This window comes from Microtus pennsylvanicus, chromosome 10 (genome assembly GCF_037038515.1).
Source record: "Microtus pennsylvanicus isolate mMicPen1 chromosome 10, mMicPen1.hap1, whole genome shotgun sequence".
Taxonomy (NCBI): Eukaryota; Metazoa; Chordata; class Mammalia; order Rodentia; family Cricetidae; genus Microtus; species Microtus pennsylvanicus.
In genome coordinates this window covers 24,970,623-24,991,371 of record NC_134588.1, presented here as the reverse complement: position 1 = coordinate 24,991,371, position 20,749 = coordinate 24,970,623, and the positions used below count along the sequence as shown (strand labels likewise).

The following is a 20,749-nucleotide window of genomic DNA, read 5'->3' as shown; positions in this document are numbered from 1 at the left end:
ATCCTCTCCCCCAGAAGGCTAGACCAAGGAGCAGTGCTTTATGGAAACAAGAAGCTAAGAGCTTCCCTGAAAGGGCACACGCTGCCTGATCTGAAAAAAGTCAACTATTCTCTTTTCTAGGAAATGGTGTTGTGTTACCTTCTTCTTCCAGCAAGTTTACCTTTTCCTCCAGGGCTCAACTGCCTTCTATTTATGAGCATGTTGTGTAGACTTCACACTTGATCACATTTCCAATTTCCATAAATTTCCTATTAGAATTTCAAAATGTCATCATTGTCTACAAATAGCTTGGGTGTCCTCTGCCTGGGAAAACTCCAAGGTTCCTTTTCTGCATCATCTCAGTGACACCAAGGGACTACATCATCATCTCAGTGACACTAAGGGACTGCATCATGATCTCAGTGACACCAAGGGACTGCATCATCATCTCAGTGACATCAAGGGACTGCATCATGATCTCAGTGACACCAAGGGACTGCATCATCATCTCAGTGACACTAAGGGACTGCATCATCATCTCAGTGACACCAAGTGACTGCATCATCATCTCACTGACATCAAGGGACTGCATCATCATCTCAGTGACATCAAGGGACTGCATCATCTCAGTGACACCAAGGGACTGCATCATCATCTCAGTGACACCAAGGGACTGCATCATCTCAGTGACATCAAGGGACTGCATCATCATCTCAGTGACATCAAGGGACTGCATCATCTCAGTGACACCAAGGGACTGCATCATCATCTCAGTGACACCAAGGGACTGCATCATCTCAGTGACATCAAGGGACTGCATCATCATCTCAGTGACATCAAGGGACTGCATCATCATCTCAGTGACATCAAGGGACTGCATCATCTCAGTGACACCAAGGGACTGCATCATCATCTCAGTGACACCAAGGGACTGCATCATCTCAGTGACATCAAGGGACTGCATCATCATCTCAGTGACATCAAGGGACTGCATCATCTCAGTGACACCAAGGGACTGCATCATCATCTCAGTGACACCAAGGGACTGCATCATCTCAGTGACATCAAGGGACTGCATCATCATCTCAGTGACATCAAGGGACTGCATCATCATCTCAGTGACATCAAGGGACTGCATCATCTCAGTGACACCAAGGGACTGCATCATCATCTCAGTGACACCAAGGGACTGCATCATCTCAGTGACATCAAGGGACTGCATCATCTCAGTGACATCAAGGGACTGCATCATCTCAGTGACACCAAGGGACTGCATCATCATCTCAGTGACATCAAGGGACTGCATCATCATCTCAGTGACATCAAGGGACTGCATCATCTCAGTGACACCAAGTGACTGCATCATCACCTCAGTGACATCAAGGGACTGCATCATCTCAGTGACATCAAGGGACTGCATCATCATCTCAGTGACACCAAGGGACTGCATCATCATCTCAGTGACACCAAGGGACTGCATCATCATCTCAGTGACACCAAGGGACTGCATCATCATCTCAGTGACATCAAGGGACTGCATCATCATCTCAGTGACATCAAGGGACTGCATCATCATCTCAGTGACACCAAAAGCTGATATTGTTTGTGTTGTAACTTACATATGTGTGTTCTACCCATAACATGGGATTCATACCACTAGCTCTGATTGTCTTGATGACAGAATTCTGTCTTATATATTTAAAATCTTAGGTCCTAGCTCAATATAAATAGTAGCCATTGGTGAGTCATTTACTGTTTTATCTAGCCATTTCCAAGTTGAAAGCACAGCCTCAAAAACCAGGAAGACATGAACTCACTGCTCAGTTAGCAGAAAAAGCATGACTCCTTGCCATTGGGGATGACTTACACTTCCTACCTGTGAGTACAGATGGTGCTCTGAATGGTAGTGGTTTTGATATTAGGCACATGAATTTCATTTTCTATATCTTTTCCCTTAGACTTATTCTGGGAGGTTCTGCTCACATTGTCGTTTCCTGTGAGCATGTAGGTTGTAGCTCTATACTGACACGGAGAACATCAGTTGGAGCTACGAAGCCATGCCAGTTTTCACAATGTCTCTCTCCTCATGGTGCACACTCCTAATCACTCACCCGACTCGGCAGCGGCTATATTCATCTTCCTCAGCTGGATGGGGCCTATCTGCTACCGTTTTATACACTAGATGTTTAAGCACAGCTATGCTTTTTACTATATCTCGCACAAATGCCAGGTATTTTCACAGCAAAGGCAGGAAATGCTTATCAGGAACGTTGGAAAGCTTGAACTGTGTGTTTATCTTTGTTGTTATTTTTTTCAGACTTTACAACTGGGAAGCATTGAATAATGAAACAAAACCCCAGAAATACCCATGTGAGCTATGACTTCTGCTTCCAGCTGGTTCTCATTTTCTGATATGATCAGTTTTATTACTCATACAATGGTAACATTCTCACCTATACAATCACATGCAAGCCAAACTCAGACTCAGCAATGTGAGGAAAGAAACTTTTTGTCTGTTGGTGGAGGGAGTTAGGAACAAAACACATACATCGCTTTAGTGCATTCATTCTCTATCCCACAATTTTTCCTCAGGGAAGATCATTCATTCCTCCTTTTTGTCTCTATCTCCCATTCCACGCCAAGGAGTTTGCAAGGGAACAGAGGATCCGTCTGTGCTGACATGGGCTACCGCATTAAAAAGAACAAGTGTGTGTGTGTGTGTGTGTATGTGTGTGTGTGTGTTTGTAAAGGGCAGAGGGAGCACTCTTTCTACTGCTGGCAATCTCACAGGGCATTCCACTGGGGCATCATCTTCTTATTTCACTTAATGTGATTGACCTTACGAAGTTTAATGAAGTAAACTTACTAAAGTCAGTGTAGGCTGCTTGTGTGTAGCAGGATGGTTTAGAGACATACAGTAAGAATGAAATGTCATTGTTAGTTTCACAGCTTTGTTAACAGTGTGTAAAGTAATTAGCATTAACAATCTTCCCACTCTCTGTGTCTGCTTGTTATGTGAGACATACGTCAAAGTGATTTTTAGCCTGAAAAACTCTAGCAAAACTGGAAGTTGTTCATTGAACTAATATTTTGTAGTGTCATTATATGTCATGTGTCATAATATATATATTACATACTCCTTTATGAATTATTTTAGTGTTATAATTTATTTTAATCACAAAACATCTTTATATTAGTGTCTCATCTCTGTTACTATGATAAAACACTGGCCCAAAAGCAACTTAGTGGAGGAAAGGGTTTATTAGGTTCTCATTTTCATGCCCATCACTGAGGGGAATTAGGGCAGGAACTCAAGGAGACATTTGAAAAAACCATGGAAGAACACTCTTTGACAGATCACTCTCAGACTGATGCTTAGCTGGTTTCTTATACAGCTCAAGGCCATCAGCTGAGGGAATGGTATTGCCCACAGTGGGTGAGTCACCCATATCAATTAAGAAGAACCCCAAGAGACATGCCCACAGGCCAATCTGATTTAGAAAACCCCTGAATCAAGATTCCCTGCTCAAGCAACTTTATATTGTGTCTAGCTGACAGCAATGCTAACTAGAACTGTTATCATTTTAACACAGTAGTGTGTTCAGACACATTTATAATAAGCTGTTATCCAAAGTAATTATGAGATATGAGAGGACAATGAAGGCTGTTTAACATAAGCTCAACTTTTCTTGTTCTGTAGTACTTTACTTAGTATGTGGTAATAACTTACTTAGTAGATGCGAGTCTCTTTTCTATTGTCCTTTTGCCAAAACATAGGAAAAAATTACCTCAACATCAAGTGGATTTTTCAAGCTGTAGCACAGAGCTGAAAACTTATGGAAGAGAGATAAGACTACAAACCTATTAAAATTCCTCTTTATAATAACAAGCAAAATTACCATATGCCGTGTTGGGGTTATCCCATTCTTTAGCTCTATTCTTAATTTTATCTTTATTCTAATGTTTCGTGGGTGCCAGTGGGGGGCCACATCTATCCTGTCAGGACTCTTTTAGACAGTTTTGTTCCCTTAACTTGAGCTTCTGTGGTTTCCTCATACACCTTCGGCAGCAGTGTGGGTTGGAAAAGCCCTTCGCTGTGGTGCGGAGGGTAAAAGCTAGTTCTTGCTGCTCACGTGTTTGCGTTGCCATGCTGGGCATACACCGCCCTGAACCTGTCAGATGGGTAAATAAATTCGCCTACATTAGCAGACAGTGAAGAGGGCTGAGTGGAACGCTGATTACGTCTGTGTTGCAAATGTTCCAGCATTTCTCTGAGCATCAGCTTCGTCCTCTCCCACTGCGTTCCCCACTTGCCTAAAGCACCTAAGTCCATGCTCTTCGAGAACTGAGAAAGGACGTTCTTCTTGCTAGACTGAAAATTCCTATTTCCCAGGGGAACACCAAATTGCCAAGCTGATGTCAATACACCAAAGCTTCTGCCAGCACACTTTGGTGACTCAACGCTCCTATGGGCAGAGTAGGGTCTTCGAACACAGTTACAAGGGAATTTCTGAGGGTTCACACACCACATCTCTGAACTTAAATTCTCTCTTCATCATCAGAGCGAGAGCTAGAGACAGAGATGAAACTCTCCCACTGGAGTTCTCTAGCCAATTTCTTCTTTCTTAGCATCCCTTGAAATATTTTTTTCACAAGGTTTTAAAAATCTGTGTCCCAGTTCCCATGTCAATATATCCCTCTTACCTTTAGAAAATGCATACCTTCTTTGCAGAGGATGCAGAAAGCTCAAAACTATATTCTACTTAGAAGCAAAATTAAGCAGACCAAAATTTCTGTGGTAGGAGAAACCTGGGAGTCTGAATAATGATACACATTACCATTCAGAGTACAGACCAGGTTCCAGGCTGACCTAATCTCCGTAAGATTTGAGAAGAGCCAAAGACACCAAGGTCAGCCCCAGAAAATGTGTTTAATTGCTCAAATTTATTTCAAGTTTGTGGAGATGACTTAGCTTTTCGCTGACTAACACATGCATTGTAAGTGCACTACTGGTATATATTACCGAATATGCTCAACTTTGAAGTTAATCTTGGATGGTGGAGTAAGGAGAATGGGGTCTGGAGAGATGGCTCGATGGATAAGAGGATATGCTGCTCTTCCAGAGAACCAGGGTTTGCTTCCCAGAACTCAAGTAGGATGCCCACAACCACCATAACCCCCACTCCAGGAAATCTGATGCCTTCCTCGGGCCCTTGTAGACACCTGTACATGTGTGTATGCACACATGTACACATGAATAAAATAAAATAAACAATAAAGATTTTTCAAAGAACAATGACAGTTCTTGTTACTCTAGCACAAATCTAGGCCTATCATTTGTTTGGTAATCCCTTTCTAGTAAAAGTACCCAATTATAAAATGATCATATACACTTTCCGCAAAAGCCTGGTGATACCTTTTGGTCATGACTTGGCCCACATGACTCTTGATACAGAAGACTCTCCGTGTCTGAATGCCCACCCCACATGTTGCTTCTCCATTCCAGCCGATGGTCACATTGAGAGCTGTCACAAGAGTGTTTTCAGAGCAGGGAGCCCAGGCAGATGTCTCCCAGTAGAGCTGGGTACAGGAATGGTCATTGCATAGGCGGTGCTCTTGGAGTTCCTGACTACTAGGACAGGGCTTCCCACCTGGGAAAATTGGAAACGATAAAGAAAACATTAATTATGATGAAGTCATTCATGCTTTTTTTTCTGTGACCTAAAGACCTAACCTACAGGATCATTTTAACTCTATGATCAGGAATCTATGTCCTGAACCATAACCGAAGGATAGTGGTACATTCTTATCCCCCAATTTACAGGCAGCAGGTCCATGTTCAGCAGAATATAAAATTAATTTGGTCTGCTATCTACCTATGCCACCTACATCTGTGAAATGAACTACAAAGAAATAAGCTTTTCTTGGATATTATTTTGTTTGCCCAAGTTAATCAATGAGATAGACTAGCCAACAACCTTGAAGTGACACTATGTCAAATGTATGCTGTCTGCACGTGAATCAGTGACACAGACAAGGCTATGACCTTGGAGTGACATTATGTCAGACACACACTATTTGTAATTCCCTTTCTTAAGAATGATGCTATGTTTCTCAGAGTGCCACTTGGGAAGTACCCATCCTCCACGAAGCATTTTACTGTGAGTGAGAAATCCAGAGGTATGTATTAAAATCTGGCAAGAGAAAGCTCATCTTAAACCCTGAAATCGTTCTGACAACCCACTATGCCCTGGCAGGGAGACCAGGCAGATGTTCACCTTTAAACCCTTGGCTGACTCAGATAACCAAACTTCATTACTATCTATTCTTTTACATTTTAATTCCGGTGTAAAGAGCAGTGTGTCTCTGAAGTATTGATCTCTCCCTGCTCGTCCACACCACAATGTTTTATTCAGTGGGACAAATGGCTCAGATGCACAGCCTCAATTTTGTTATTTTTATTCTAATACTAATCTTCCACCCTTCGTTCTAGAAATATCAAAGCCAGGATGTATAAAAGCAGTTGCACTTGGAGATAACAAAATTCTCTTTATTATTACCCTTGCCCTATTTTTCATGATCACAGTACTGAAATCCTGTCTAAGATGTTCCTCACAGCTGGGGCCCACTCTTCTGCTGCTCTAATGGCACCAAAGACTGAGGAGGCAGAGGTAGGACATGAAAGGAATGGCGTGTGTGTCTGGGGACAGAGTCCATTGCTTGGAATGATGGGAACGGCTGCTCCTTTAATTTGTTCTGCAGTTACTGTTCGTGTTCCCATATCATCTTTTACTTCCTTCAAAGCTATTTTCATTCTTTCATGTTCTCTCCTTGGCCCCTCACGCTAGGTACTCTAGAAAAGGAAACCAGGGCACTGGTAAGTGCCTTCCAGGTGTTATTGGCAGTTCTTGATGGGAAAGCCAGGTCTCCTATTTCCTCCTTTGAAACCCTTTATACCAGATGGATCCAATTGTATTCCCAGTTGTATAAGATACCCAAGCCTGAATGTACGACTATATTTTGCTCTCTTCTCTAAACAGTGGAATCAAAAGAGCAACTAAATCATTAGACTGGGACATTTGAGAGTTTGGACTGAAACAATTTCTGTGGAAATGTGAACCCAGCATAGATAAAATAGAGGGCTCACAGAAAAGAATGCAGGTCTGGAAATGAAATGGTTAATGCCCATTTGAAGAGCAGAGATATCATCTAAGTTTATCTACATGCATGACAAGAATATCACAGATACTTATTCAATAACAAAACTTCCAGTCGAGGTACTGAATCTGTCACTCACCTTCTCCAGCCAAAGCCAGGAGAGACCGTGACCTGGTTTGTTTGCCGTCTGCGTTTTTATTGGAACAGGATTGGGAGCAAGATGACCAAGCCGTCCACTCACTCACCACGCAGTCCATTCGGCAGGGGATATCACAAGCCATGCGTTCAGGAGGAGGAGGCACTGGGCAGAGACTCCCTGATACTTCTTCTCCTGGAACCAAACAATTAGAGACAATTGCTTAGTGATGAAAGCGAGGTCAATCCGGGGAATTCATTGGTCCATTGCTTTCTCTATTATCCTACTTTGTCTTGGAAACCTTCAGCAGGTGTCCAGACCATGGAGTAGAAATATGGATGCACCTTTAGCTATCCATAATGTTTCTGTCAAGGAAAATCTGCCAAGAAGTAACATGATATTTAAAATGGTAGAGCGTATAGCCAAATTCTCATTTGTCATTCTTCATGGGGACAGTGTTGGCTTCTTCTAAGAACAATTTAGCCACGGATGACTAGAGCTAAGTATGCCTGACATGTTAATGGCAGCTCTATGGAACAAGCCTTCATTCATCTCCACAGTGGAGGCCGGGGTGCTCTGAACATCACAATTGATGCCAGTCATCATAATCCACCCCATAAAGAACAATCTCATCATCCTATTCTCATCCTGGTGCTTTTCCCTTAAATACCTAATATCTAGTAAGATTATCAAATGATTTTCCTTCTTTGTGCCAAGGAATAAATGATCTATTTATAGTGGAAAGGTCTGTGGCTGAAATTACACACTATGTTGACAAAAGTTGAAATTCATTTCAACACATTTGATGATAATCCAATAGAGTTCCAAATAAATAATAGCTGTACTTAAAGTCACAGTATAAAACATGCCAAATATCAAAGATTACCAATTTTGCTATTAACACAAAGTCTTTAGTACCCATTTCTAAATAGTGTTTACAATCCTTTGCTATCATAGCCTACTACAATTTTTGTAAGTTTTAAAACAAGGCAGGACAGTGCATAACACCAAGCAGGTGGTCAGAATAATGGGATCATTCTAAGTTACTTTTCGTATCTCAAAAGATAGCAATGGTTTCTTGAAGACAAAAAAAAACACTTTAAGTCTCTTTATTTATCATTATGACAAATTCCTAAGATATTATAATTTTCTCCTCCCCCATCCATTCAGAGTCTCCTCATAATCAGAGGACACCAAGAGAAGAGACACCATTTATTATTTGAAATAATAACATAAAACATGGGACGAAAGCATGTGAGACAAACGGTTTTGTCCAAATGACTTCACAGTTTGGAAGTGTCCTGTTGTGAGTCTGACAGACAAAAATAGCCGCCAAAAACATGAGTATTTACCAAATACTGCCTTGGTGCAGACTGCGCATTTACATATATCATGCGTTTGTATGATAACCCTTAGGAGAAGCTCATGGGGTGGTGTGTCAGAATGCTCTATCTCAGTTCACTGAGAAGGAGTCCGTGGATCAGAGTCCAAACCTGGCTCATGGTTACCCCTGGGACAATGGGAATCAGAGCTAAACCCCTAATTCCCGAGCTTCCATTATCACATTATATATGCTATGTCTAATCCCCTGGAGATGGATATTCTCTTCCGAGGAAGTAAATAAAACACCCTGACAGGAAGCCTGCCTCCAGGAGAAGACAGTGTGTGGTGAATATCTGCATTCATATTTGTAAATGAGGCCAGGCTCATTGCCCTTGAGGTACAAATAAAATTTTTCAAGCATATTATGAGAAGTAATAGAGATTCCAGCAGATAATCAAGCCGAAAGCTCAGCTCCAATCATTCTCTTTTCAGTCTCAATCTATTTTCAGGTTGAGTCCACAGAGTGAACCCACCCCCTCCACGCTCACATAGGAAGTCATCTAGGGGCACCTCATTCCCACATGCGGAAGCCAGCAGGCCGAGTGGGGGGGACCCAAACCACAGCTAATCAAAATTTAATTCCCACTCTTGTGAATATGATTAGCATAATCTTAACACAAAGCATTCTAAAGTAACGGTCTGCAAAGAGCATTTCCAGGAAGGAGAGATACAGAAATCTTGTGAAAAGTGGAAGGGGCACACGGTGCATTGAGAGGTACTGGGTTGAACATGGGCAGTGCGGTTAGAACTGACGACATTACCGAATATTGACAATGAGAGCAGACATCAGAAATTTCCCAGGAAATAAATGGGATGTAGTACTTTACCACAACAGCACATCAATGGCCACACATTCTCCTTTTAAAAATGTCTCTCTAAAACAAATAACATCTTTTTTTTTTAAAAAAAAACTATGCTTTAAGAAAACCTAATATTATAGAATTATGAAATTGGCTACAATTAAAGGGGTGGAAACTATGTACAGTGACTTTAATGAAACAGAAACACAGGCTCAGAGTAACGAACCTCCCCAGAGCTCACGTTCATGATGCAGGTGAGTTACAGACATGCCAAATTAAACTTGTCCAAAAGTAAGTAGTGAACAAATGATGCAGACAGAAAACACTGTCGTTATTCATGACAGAGAACCTGTTGGAATTAGTCAGTGTTGTGATATATCTTTAGCATGAAGCAGAGGTAGATCAAGATCATTGACAATGAGGGGAGGATGCCTCAGGAAAGGGGAGCACCCCTTAAGTCTTATAGTTATGTAGAAGGTAGACCATGCTAATTACCCCTGAGATGATAACCCCCACACTGGGACAGTTATTTGCCATTGTGTTCTAATGGATAACAAAAATGTGTGCACATCTTCTTACTTACCTACCTTCTTTGCACTCCCTTTTGTTCAACCTTCTCAGGACCCAGATTTTTATCTCCTCTCTAGGCTTTACACATTCATGACTCTCAGCATTCACTTCAGGTTCTCAAACACTTTCCAAAACAAAATTATCTTGTGAACTGATATAGTTATTACTGATGCCATGCAAAGACAATACACCCAGAAACATTCTGACAGATTGCCCTTGCAAGCTAATGAAGGTCTATGGACAAACAGGTCAGAGTGGCTTTAAGGAAACCAAACAGATAGGCATACGCTGTCCCTGAAAATCTCACTGTCTTTTCGTATAAGAAATCTCACTAAAGAAAAGTTACACAGGGCATTCTTGCAGCAACGTGTCCCAATCAGGTGAGTATGGAAAAAGAATTGTAGCTACCAGCAACAATTCTGCTCTCAAGAGGATCACTTAACTCCCTTTACTTTCTGTTATCTCATTGTAATAACGAAATAAGAACATCACTTTTTGAGGATAGCCCAAGGATGATAGATTACTTAGATAACACAAATAAAACGTAGTAGAACACAAGGAAGGTTTTGTATAAGACCCTTACCAGCTGTTATTTGCAAAATGCTTAACACACACACACACACACACATGCACGCACATTACACACATGCACAGCAATAGATTAAGGGTATTTTTATTCAGTAGATCTCAACTTTTACATTGCAATCATGGAATACACTAGCTTTTCCTTTCTACTGGGTACAAATCAGTGTCTCTGTAGGCTCACATGATTGACAGAGATATTTATAATCATCTAACCCACTTTGTTGATACAATGAACTAATAAAGCCTTCAAAATCCTGTTGCAACATCTGAGTCTAAAAACTCACCCACACGTAGGTCTGTGTGCTCATGATCCAATTATGCATATTAAGCTATAGAAAGAAAGCATACAGGCTTTCTTGTTTATTGTCTGTCGGATGGATTGGTGAGTTCAACTGACTCCAAGCATGTGTAGAAAACACAGGAACTTATGGAAGAGAAGCTAACCCATTAATGGTAAGTATTCAGAAGAACTGATAATCCAATGTCAAAATAAAACAGTGGTATGTAAGAATACAATTAAATTCATCTTCCAAGGAGAATACAAAATACATTCCAGCCTTCAACAAAATCCCTGGAATCAATGCAGAACAAGACTCTTCTGGTACTTCTGAGTAGACTTACTAATCTGTTGTAAGAGGAGGCCTGTTGGTTCCCAGCTGCTCAGCCTTGAAATACCCACACAGAAACTATATCATTTAAAACACTGCTTGGTCAATTAGCGCTAGTTTCTTATTGGCTAACTCTTATATCTTAATTTAACCCATCTCCATTAATCTGTGTATGGTCACATGGCAGTGGCTTACTGGCAAAATTTCGGTATGTATGACTCTCGTCGTAGCTCCATGGCATCTCCCTGACTCTGCCCTCCCTCATAGCAGCATTTAACCTAGCTTTCCCGGCCCACCTAAGTTCTGCCTTGCTATAGGTCCAAAGTAGTTTCTTTTTTCATTAATGGTAATCACAGCACACAAAGGGGACTCCCACCTCACCACATAAAGATAGAATATACACAGAGACTCTGAATTATGTCTATTATTTTGTTTTCTTTAATACTTTTGACTGTGAAGGAGCTAAGTGCAGGGAGATATTTCATTGTATGGGCTTCAAAGCTAAACTGACAATATATCCTTTAAAGGTATCTTGTTTTCAAAATTTGGGTTCAAGAATATGTTGTTTTGGAAAAGAGGTTCTTCTTTTGTTTCCACAGAGGATGAGAACCTGTGAATTCATTCCAGGATAATGTAGTTTGATGCACCAAGATCCATTGAAAGATTGCAATGAATACTCCCAAAAAATTACTTTACCCAACTGCTCACTGAGATGAACCTATTACACAGGATACATCATGAAAGACATGATTAACAGCATACCAATCAGCAGGAAGTAGTCTAGAGAACTACACCCAAATTCCCAAATATTGTCTATAAATATTTGTTTATATTTAAAGGGGATATGCTATAGAAATTTGCATTGGTATGGATCCTGGTTTATTGATATAAATTTAAGGTCAGTTTTATTATATGTATTTCTGCTCTTGATTAAGGCATTGTGTTTGTGTAACTCATTTAAAAATGTATAATTAAGAAATATAGGTAAATAGAAAGTCACCTATGATAGTCAAGATTGTAGTCATGTTAGATTTTCTAGATGTACAGAGATGTATTTCAGATGGATAGGGATTCTTCAAACCTTTTAAAGACTACAGAATATAGCATTTAAAATGTCTTAATAACTTAGGACTTTTTATAACAATGAGACATATCTGCTCCTGGAAGCACCACTTACTTCAAAGGAAAAATGGGCACCGAAGAGGCTCCTTATGGAGTTTGTTAGCCATTTGGGCAAGAAACTGCTCTTGCCTGGACTTCTTGATGAACTAGATATGCAGGACCCAGAGAAAAATGACTGTTGAACTTTTCTAAATATGGGATGGTCTTTCAGGGTTCCCGCTTCATGAGTCTGCCAGACATTCTTCAGAACACAGAAGAAAGTTACTGTCAAACTGCCAATATAGGTAGAACTTTGAAATTTTCAGCTTCATGGAAAAGTCTGCTGGATACTATGGGCCTGAAGGCTGAAGATGGATATGCCAACAATACAGAAGAACTTTGGGTGAGTGTCCAGGTAGTGAGATGTCTCTGTCAATTCTAGAGTTTTAGAAGTTGCTTTCAGTGTACTTCCTGTTTACTTGGTAATATTGTATCCTTTTTGAGTCTTTGATGAAGTTGGAGAATATAGTTATAGTTTTCCTTAGATATGATAAAAGATAAAGTAGATATAAATATTGTAACTGTAATTCTTTCTTGATACCTGTTTTGTTATATGTAATTTTACTGTGTTAAAGTTAAAACCTTCCTTTTTATTTAAGCAGAAAAGGGGAGGTGATGTGGGATTTCCCTCCGTATGCTGTGATTACCATTAATGAATAAAGAAACTGTCTTGAGCCTGTGCAGAGAATAGAGGTAGGCGAAAAAATCTAAACTGAATTCTGGGAGAAAGGTAGCAGACTAAAAGAGAAGCCATGTAGCCCCACTGGAGACAGATGTTGGAACCTTGCCGGTAGGCCACAAACCTCATGGTGAAATATAAAATAATGGAGATGGGTTAATTCTAGATGTAAGCGCTAGCTGGCAATATGCTTAAGCAATTGGCCAAGCAGTGATTTAGTTTAAACAGTTTCTGTGTGATTATTATTGGACTGAACAGCCGGGAACCAACAAGCAGCCTATTATAATATGTGTCTGTTTATCAGTACAGTGCCATTGAATGGCGCTGCTGACTTATTTTGGTTTTATTTATTATTTGGGCACAGATTGTTGCTAAATTCCCCAGGCTGGATTCTAACTTTGGATCCCCCTGTCTCAGTTTCCTGAGTAGCTTGTGTTATAGATATCCACAACCATGCCTGAATTTAGCATTAGCTATTCATTAAGAATTTTTATTTTTCCAAAAAATAAAAAATAAAAATAAAAAAAAAGCCGGGCGGTGGTGGCACACGCCTTTAATCCCAGCACTCGGGAGGCAGAGGCAGGCGGATCTCTGTGAGTTCGAGGCCAGCCTGGTCTACAAGAGCTAGTTCCAGGACAGGCTCCAAAACCAGAGAGAAACCCTGTCTCAAAAAACCAAAAAAAATTAAAAATAAAAAAAAAGAATTTTTATTTTTTTTAGTTCCAGTGTATATACTACCTAAGGATAAACTGCAAATAGTTTACTGATAGTTCTTTGTGGCCACCAAGCAAGAAACTACTCTAAACTAAACATTAGACTAGTTACCAGAGACAGCTTATTTTTCTATCAGATGAATATATTTAACACGCACATATCTTCTATTTAAATACATGTGTCATGTTTCTATTACCCCCTTTTTATAATAATAAACAAGTAAACAACACAGCATAAAATTCTTAGTTTTGCAACCGAGATTACGAGTATTCAAAGCAATAAAAGAAAAGGAAAAACAACATGAAATATTCACATAAAATATGCAGTATGATTTGAAACACAGTCAGGCACTTGGTTATCATGTCAACTTTGAGCTACTTTACTATCCCAGAAATGATGCTCGCTAGCTATTTTATTGATGTTTCTACTTGTAAACTACTGTGCCATCTATAGAAAATATTGAAGTCATTATCAAAAATGCTCTACATGTCATAAAAATTTTATGACCTATTTAAATCTCAGAAAAGAATGCCAATAAATGCTGACTAAATGCTTGCCAACAATGGAGCATGCTATCAGCAGACTTTCTAGAACTAATTAAGTGGCATACATCTGTATTTAATTCCATATTTTAAAGCTAAATATTGTCTACCCCAAATCAAGCTGCTTCTGGCCACTTATAAACCACGATGCTAATCAGATAAAGAAATGTTTATATTTCAATGCAATAAAATATGGAGCCAAAGCCAAGGGGGAAGTAGATCTTATTTGTGGTATTGTAGTATCATAAGCAATAGGATTGCTGCTTCTGCTTGCTTATTTCAGAAGTGAACATATACGTATGTACCAATTTATGTGTGCACAGAGAGAAACAAAGCAATTTCATGGTGTTATGCTAATAATAGTAGTAATAATGATGACAGTGTCAATAGTTGTGTGGAGATAGCAATCGATCTAACATTTAGGGAAGTTGTGGGCTAAACTAGTCATTCTTATTACCAGTAGACCTTTATTGACTGGCCACATTAGCATCATTGGTTTGGTTAGCATTATTGCTATACCTAAAGCATAAGAAGTTTAAAAACTTGATTTTTAAAATTTTGCACCTAGTGTCTAAGTTAAGCCTATAATCAGACCTGTCAGATGTTACAGGCTATAGTATTATCCATTCTGATGTGTTGTCCAGTGGGTCACCTTCTACCAGTGTCTTTTTCTTTACATTCTTTCAGCTTACAACAAGTCATAGGGAAGGGAGTCTGGAGAAATTATTGTCAGGACACCAGTTAAAGGAATACAAGAGAGACTTGGCCCAACAAAGGAGATACTTTGATTACCTGGTCTAAGTGACATTGGATGGACTGAACAATGATTTCAAAAGAAGAAAAGGTAAGCCAAGAGAAAAGAAAGCAAAATTGAGAGGTAGAAGGGTAAAGCAGAGCCCACTTGGAAAATACAGCGAGTCAACAAAACAGTACAATGTATGATGCAAAAGATAGTACAAAAGCTGTGGGAAAATATATGAGGATATAAGCATGTTTGCAAACTGAAAAACAATAAAGCACTAATCACTGAGAGTAGAAGGAGAAAGAGAAAACTGAGTTTGAAAAGAATCCAGAAGATACCCCAAAAGACATGTTAAAATAATAGCACTGCAGGTAAGAAATGGTAGTAGGTGAAGAAAAGGTATTTTCAAGGTGAATGTATTTATGAAAGTCAGGAGTGGCTAAAGCTCAACACTGAAGCAGGCAAGATGCCCTTCAGAAGCCCTTCTACCTGAGCAGTTCCCAGTCCTGATGCTTACAGTATTATCAAGACAGCAGTCATCATTTTGATCATGTAGAAAAGCCCCAGCACTACAGAATAATCAGATGTCCCCCGAGGACTTAAAAGAAGGAAATACAAGCATGGTGCTTAGTAGATGCCAGTGAACTGCATATCACATGCATTTAAACAGAAGGAGAGCTGTTACAGGCCTGCACAGCTCTTGCAGAGGAATGAAACTGTTCGTAGTTTTTAGTATCCTAACTAGATGACTCACAACCACCTGTAACTCCAGCTTCAGGGAAGTGTCTTTTGAAAATGCAGTCATGTTCACATACCCACCTATACCCACCCATCGCCCGCCTATGCCATGCCTGTAGAGATAATTTAAAGGTAACAACAATAGAACGTCAGGGTTCACAACAGTTCTACCTTTGCTATGCTCGCTTTGCAGATGATAACTTCTATTTTTGGACAAGTTAAATAACTGTACAAGGGGAAATGGAAGTTCAATAACAGAGCGGGGTTGGAATCTGAGGAACCAAGCTCTGGAGTTCACAGTTGAGTCAGGACATTCTACTATCTTTCATTATGTGGGATTCCCCTCTCTATGCTGTGATTACCATTAATGAATAAAGAAACTTGCTTTGGGCCTCTAGCAGAGCTATAGCGGAACAGAGCTAGGTAGGAAAAACTAAACTGAATGCTGGGAGAAAGCAGGCAGAGTCAGGGAGAAGCCATGGAGCTGCTGTCAGAGACAGATGTGCTGAAACTTTGCTGGTAGGCTACGACCTCATGGTGATGCACAGATTAATGGAGATGGGTTAAATTAAGATGTAAGAGTTAGCCAATAAGAAGCTAAAGCTAATGGGCTTTAAATAATATAGTGATTTAAATAATATAGTTCCTGTCTGATTATTTTGGGGCTGAGCAGCCGGGAACCAACAGCAGCCTCTCTGCAACAGTTCATGCTCTCAGCTTCTCTTTTCTCTTGGACACAGTCTGTGCCTGTCTTCTGGATTCACCAGCTAAGGCTAGTGGGAGTCAGTGCACTGTAAGCACTGTCACGTAGATGCTGTATCAATCTGGCTTGAGGTGAGAGGAACTGCCAAAGTCTGGGGACAGAATCTAGCATCAAGGAGTAAACTACAGTTGTTCCAAAAAAGTCACACAAAACATAAAATGATGCCCCAGCGCTGAACCTGTTTCCTTGTATCTGCTCACAAATTCTATGAGGATAAGCATACTGTTTTTGTATGTGTGTGTAAAATGTTGAAAATTACACGCTATGACTTTATTCTGAAGAAAATAAAAGCTTTTATAAAGATTAAAATGGTACCATTGAGCTCCCAGTTCCTAGTGTAGTCCAGTAGGAGCCAAGTGAGCGGGTGTCCATTCAGCGTCCCTTAGCACCATGGGTCAAATCAGCTCGTTTTGGAGGAAATGCAGATTACAAAAAAAAAATCCCTATTTCTTTTGATCTCTTGTAGTATCAAAGAAATGCATATTGTATCAATGTTGTGCTTTTTGGAGAATCTTATAGGACCTCTAAATGAGCTATTTCTATCAAACCTATCTTCCTTGTTTGGGTGGGAAGCACACCTACAGCCATGGCTGTTGTCTTGGGTTCTTGTCACTGTCAGATTTCTGGTCCACACCCTTCATATACAGTTACACCCAACACTAAGCAAGTTCCTGTTTCCTGACCACTCAGCCCAAAGGGGTTTGGGACTCACATCACATGGGGAGGGGGAAGCAGCTGTCAGTGCAAGCCTGTTTTGTGACTAAATTCTGTGTCCTTGCTTTTATATTAGCCATTCCTACCTTTGTGCTCATATTTCCTTACCATGCGTTCTACATACAGAATGGCAGGAAGCACTTTGTGTTTTCTCTGTATCTTCCCGCAGCTACTTTCTCCTGATACAAGAAACCAGACAACACAGTGCTTGGCTTATGTTAACATCCCAGGAGCTACAGCCTTCTCTCTTCATATTTGAATGATCTCCATAAGTCAAGTACATACACACACACACACACACACACACACACACACACACATATAAACTTTTTTTCTGTATTTTTATATCTGAGATAAGGGTCAGAATTCCATTTTTGTTTACTGACTAGAAGCCTGTTTGAAGTTAAAGCATAAAAACTATTAACTTGCTTCAGGCATTGTGGCAAAACCCTGTTGTTCTAGTACAAAAAGGATCTTGATTTCCAGGCCAGTGTGGGCTACAAAAGGAGCACTAGGCTTCTGTGGGTTATATAGTGATGTCCTTTCTTAATAGAACAAAAAATACCCCACCTTTTCTAGAAACAAGGTATGTTTTAACATGGGGATTATATTGTCCACAGGGCACAGAAAAGGACATAGAAAATAGGGTCTCATGATACCTGTTTGATGTGGAAGTCATGTTTCTCGGGAGTTTTGTTTTACTTTTAAACTGAACAATTTAAGACACATAAGTAAGAAGAACAAGAAAACAAATAATCATCTTCTATAACACAGTATCTGCCTTCAAAAGGGAAGCATTGAAACAAACTAATTCTGAAGAAAAAGGGGAAGTGGTGCAATTATTATTTTAATTAAAATGTAAATCAAAAATAAACAGTGCAATATAAAGTAAAAAAGTACATATTTTGTTATTTTTTTCTGTAAGTGTGTGAGTTCGGTTTTTGAGATAAGGTCTCATGGAACTCAAGCAGGCCTCAAATGCATTTTGCAGCTGAGGATAACGTTGAACTTCTGATTCTCCTGTCTCTACCTCTCAAGTTTTGGGATTGCAAACACCTGCCATTTAATGAACAGGAAGGACATCTGGTCAGATTGTCTTTGACATCCACCAAAATGTGACCTTGAAAATTTAAATCTCTTCAGGCCCTAAGTGTGTGCAGTAAATGCAGAGAGACTGACTGTCATCCCCAGTTATGTTCCTGGGGCCGATGAGAGATCAAAAGCTAATATAAAGTAATTCCTGGAAAATTGCAAAGTACAATTCATATATAATGTGACTTTTTATTATGGGTGAAAATGAGAAAAATGGGCATTCCAAAGACAAAAATGATCTGGGCGAAGATATTCATCACAATTTTATCCTGGGTGGGAAACTTCCAGGAGAATTGCAATTATTTTGAAAGCATGAGTAATAGCTAGTTAGTAAGCTGTATGGAAAGACTTAGACTAGCTTCCATAACAGGTTTACCTTCGGAAAGCACTCCAGTTGCCTAGAATTTTCTTTCCTAATACTGAAAAATCAATACTTTTAAGTTAGACCGGACAAGTCAATAGAGTTCACTGATAGCATGTCGGTGATGAATAGCCATCCCTCTGTAATTAACCTTCAGGAACATAATTAAGTGCCCATACATGGGGAATGGATCACAATTTAATTGCACAATTAAGAGGTTTTCAATTTCTCTAAATAACACCAATGGCTAAGAGCGTTCCTGACCACACCATTGATTGCTTTCTTATGAATATTCCAAAAATGGGGAAATAAAGGCAAGAGGTATGAATTTCAAGAAGATTATCCTAGAAAGGAATTGCAAATTTGCTTTTACTCTTTTATTTATAGTCACCCATAACTTTTTAGATTGCCAAACATAAATTCACTTTTTGTATTGTTCAAATCTGGTATGTTTTAGAAAGTGTACCATCTCTGGCATAGACCATGATATAAGCAATTCTGTCAACACACACACACACACACACACACACACACACTCATGTATTCTCTCTCTCTTGCTCTCTCTCTCTCTGTGTTTATCTCTCTGTGTGTCTCTCCATCTCCTTCTGTCTCTGCCTCTCTCCCTCCCTCCACCTCACACACACACAAGCTCTGTTCCCTTCCCATTCCTAACCCTTGGCGATAATTGATCTGTTTTCTGTCCCTTTCGTTTTCCTAGTGCCCCAAGAATGTCATGCAAATAAAATTATGCAGCCTACATCCTTGAGGGTCTATTTCTTGTGCTTAGCCAAGTGCATATGGGTTCATCCACTATGCACCCCTATCAATAATTCATCCCTTTGGCTGCTGAGTGGTGCTGGCTGCTTTATGAGGATGTAGTGTATTTTGTTTACCCACTTCCCTCCTAAAAGACATTTGGGTTAGATTCAGGTTTCTAAGATTATGAATAAAGTTGCTGAACAGGTTTTGGCGTGAATATAAATTTTGTGTCCCTTGGGTAAACAATTAAGAAGGGGAAATGGTGAGTGTAGATTTATATGGGACTGGCAAATTGTTCCAAAGCCTTGTGACACTTTGCCTTGCCATGAGGAGATGGGTGGGAAGCCTAGTTTTTCTTCACCTACAGCAGTACTTACTATTTGACCTGATGCTGTGTTGTTGGTACACAGTGACAGTATACTGTATTGTAATTACACGTCTCTAATGGCTGATGATCTTAGATATTTTTGCATGTATTCCTCTTCCATCAGAGCACTTTGTTTGGGGAAGGACCTTTCAATTTGACTTACAGTTCTAATTTGTCTGCTTGTTTTTATTGTTTTATGAAAGTTCTCCAACCATTCTAGATAAACATCCTCTGTTAAATAATGGTTTTCAAATGTATTATGAGTCTATAGTTTTTCTTTTCATTTTCTTGAAACTATTTTCTATAAAATAAAGGTTTTATCTTGAAGTGTCTGTTTCATCAGACTTTTCTTCAAATTTGGATTATTTCTGGGATGTGTGAGGCTATTTTATAAAAAAACATTTTCAAAATAGTAAGATGTGTGTGTGTGTGTAGAGAGAGAGAGTGAATATATGTTGTGTATATCATATGTATGTGTTCATGTATACAAACATATGAATACATATGTACCTAAGTGAGTATGGAGGCAAATGTTGATCCTGGGTGTCTGCCTTGATCACTCTAAACATTTTTTGAGTCAGGGTCTTTCACTGAACCCGGAGACTTCTGATTTAGAAGTCTGGGTGACAAAAAACCTCTATGCGTCCTTCTGTTACCATAGTCACAGTGCTAAGATCATAGGTGTGTGCCACCATGCTCAGAGTTGTTTGTAGGCTCTAGGGATCTGAGCTCAGATCCTGATGTTTGATGACAAGAACTTTAATTACTAAGTCATCTTCCCAGAATACTATAAAATCCGGTTCTGTTTTTAAAAGCATTGAAATATATATAACAGGAACTAGAATTTAATAATCTGATCTGGAAAGTGTTCTCCATATTGTGCGGGTATGAAGCTAAC

At 39.7% G+C, this 20,749-nt stretch overlaps 1 protein-coding gene across 1 annotated transcript in view; it reads right to left on the bottom strand.

Annotated features, from left to right (window-relative positions):
* Positions 1-20,749, bottom strand: part of Thsd7b (thrombospondin type 1 domain containing 7B) — an 857,540-nt gene that overhangs the window by 365,002 nt on the left and 471,789 nt on the right. The window contains exons 8-9 of the mRNA XM_075987816.1: positions 7,277-7,468; positions 5,396-5,630 (exon numbers count right to left, since the gene is read on the bottom strand). Coding sequence (XP_075843931.1) covers positions 5,396-5,630; positions 7,277-7,468 — 427 coding nt within the window. The remainder of the gene's footprint in view (positions 1-5,395; positions 5,631-7,276; positions 7,469-20,749) is intronic.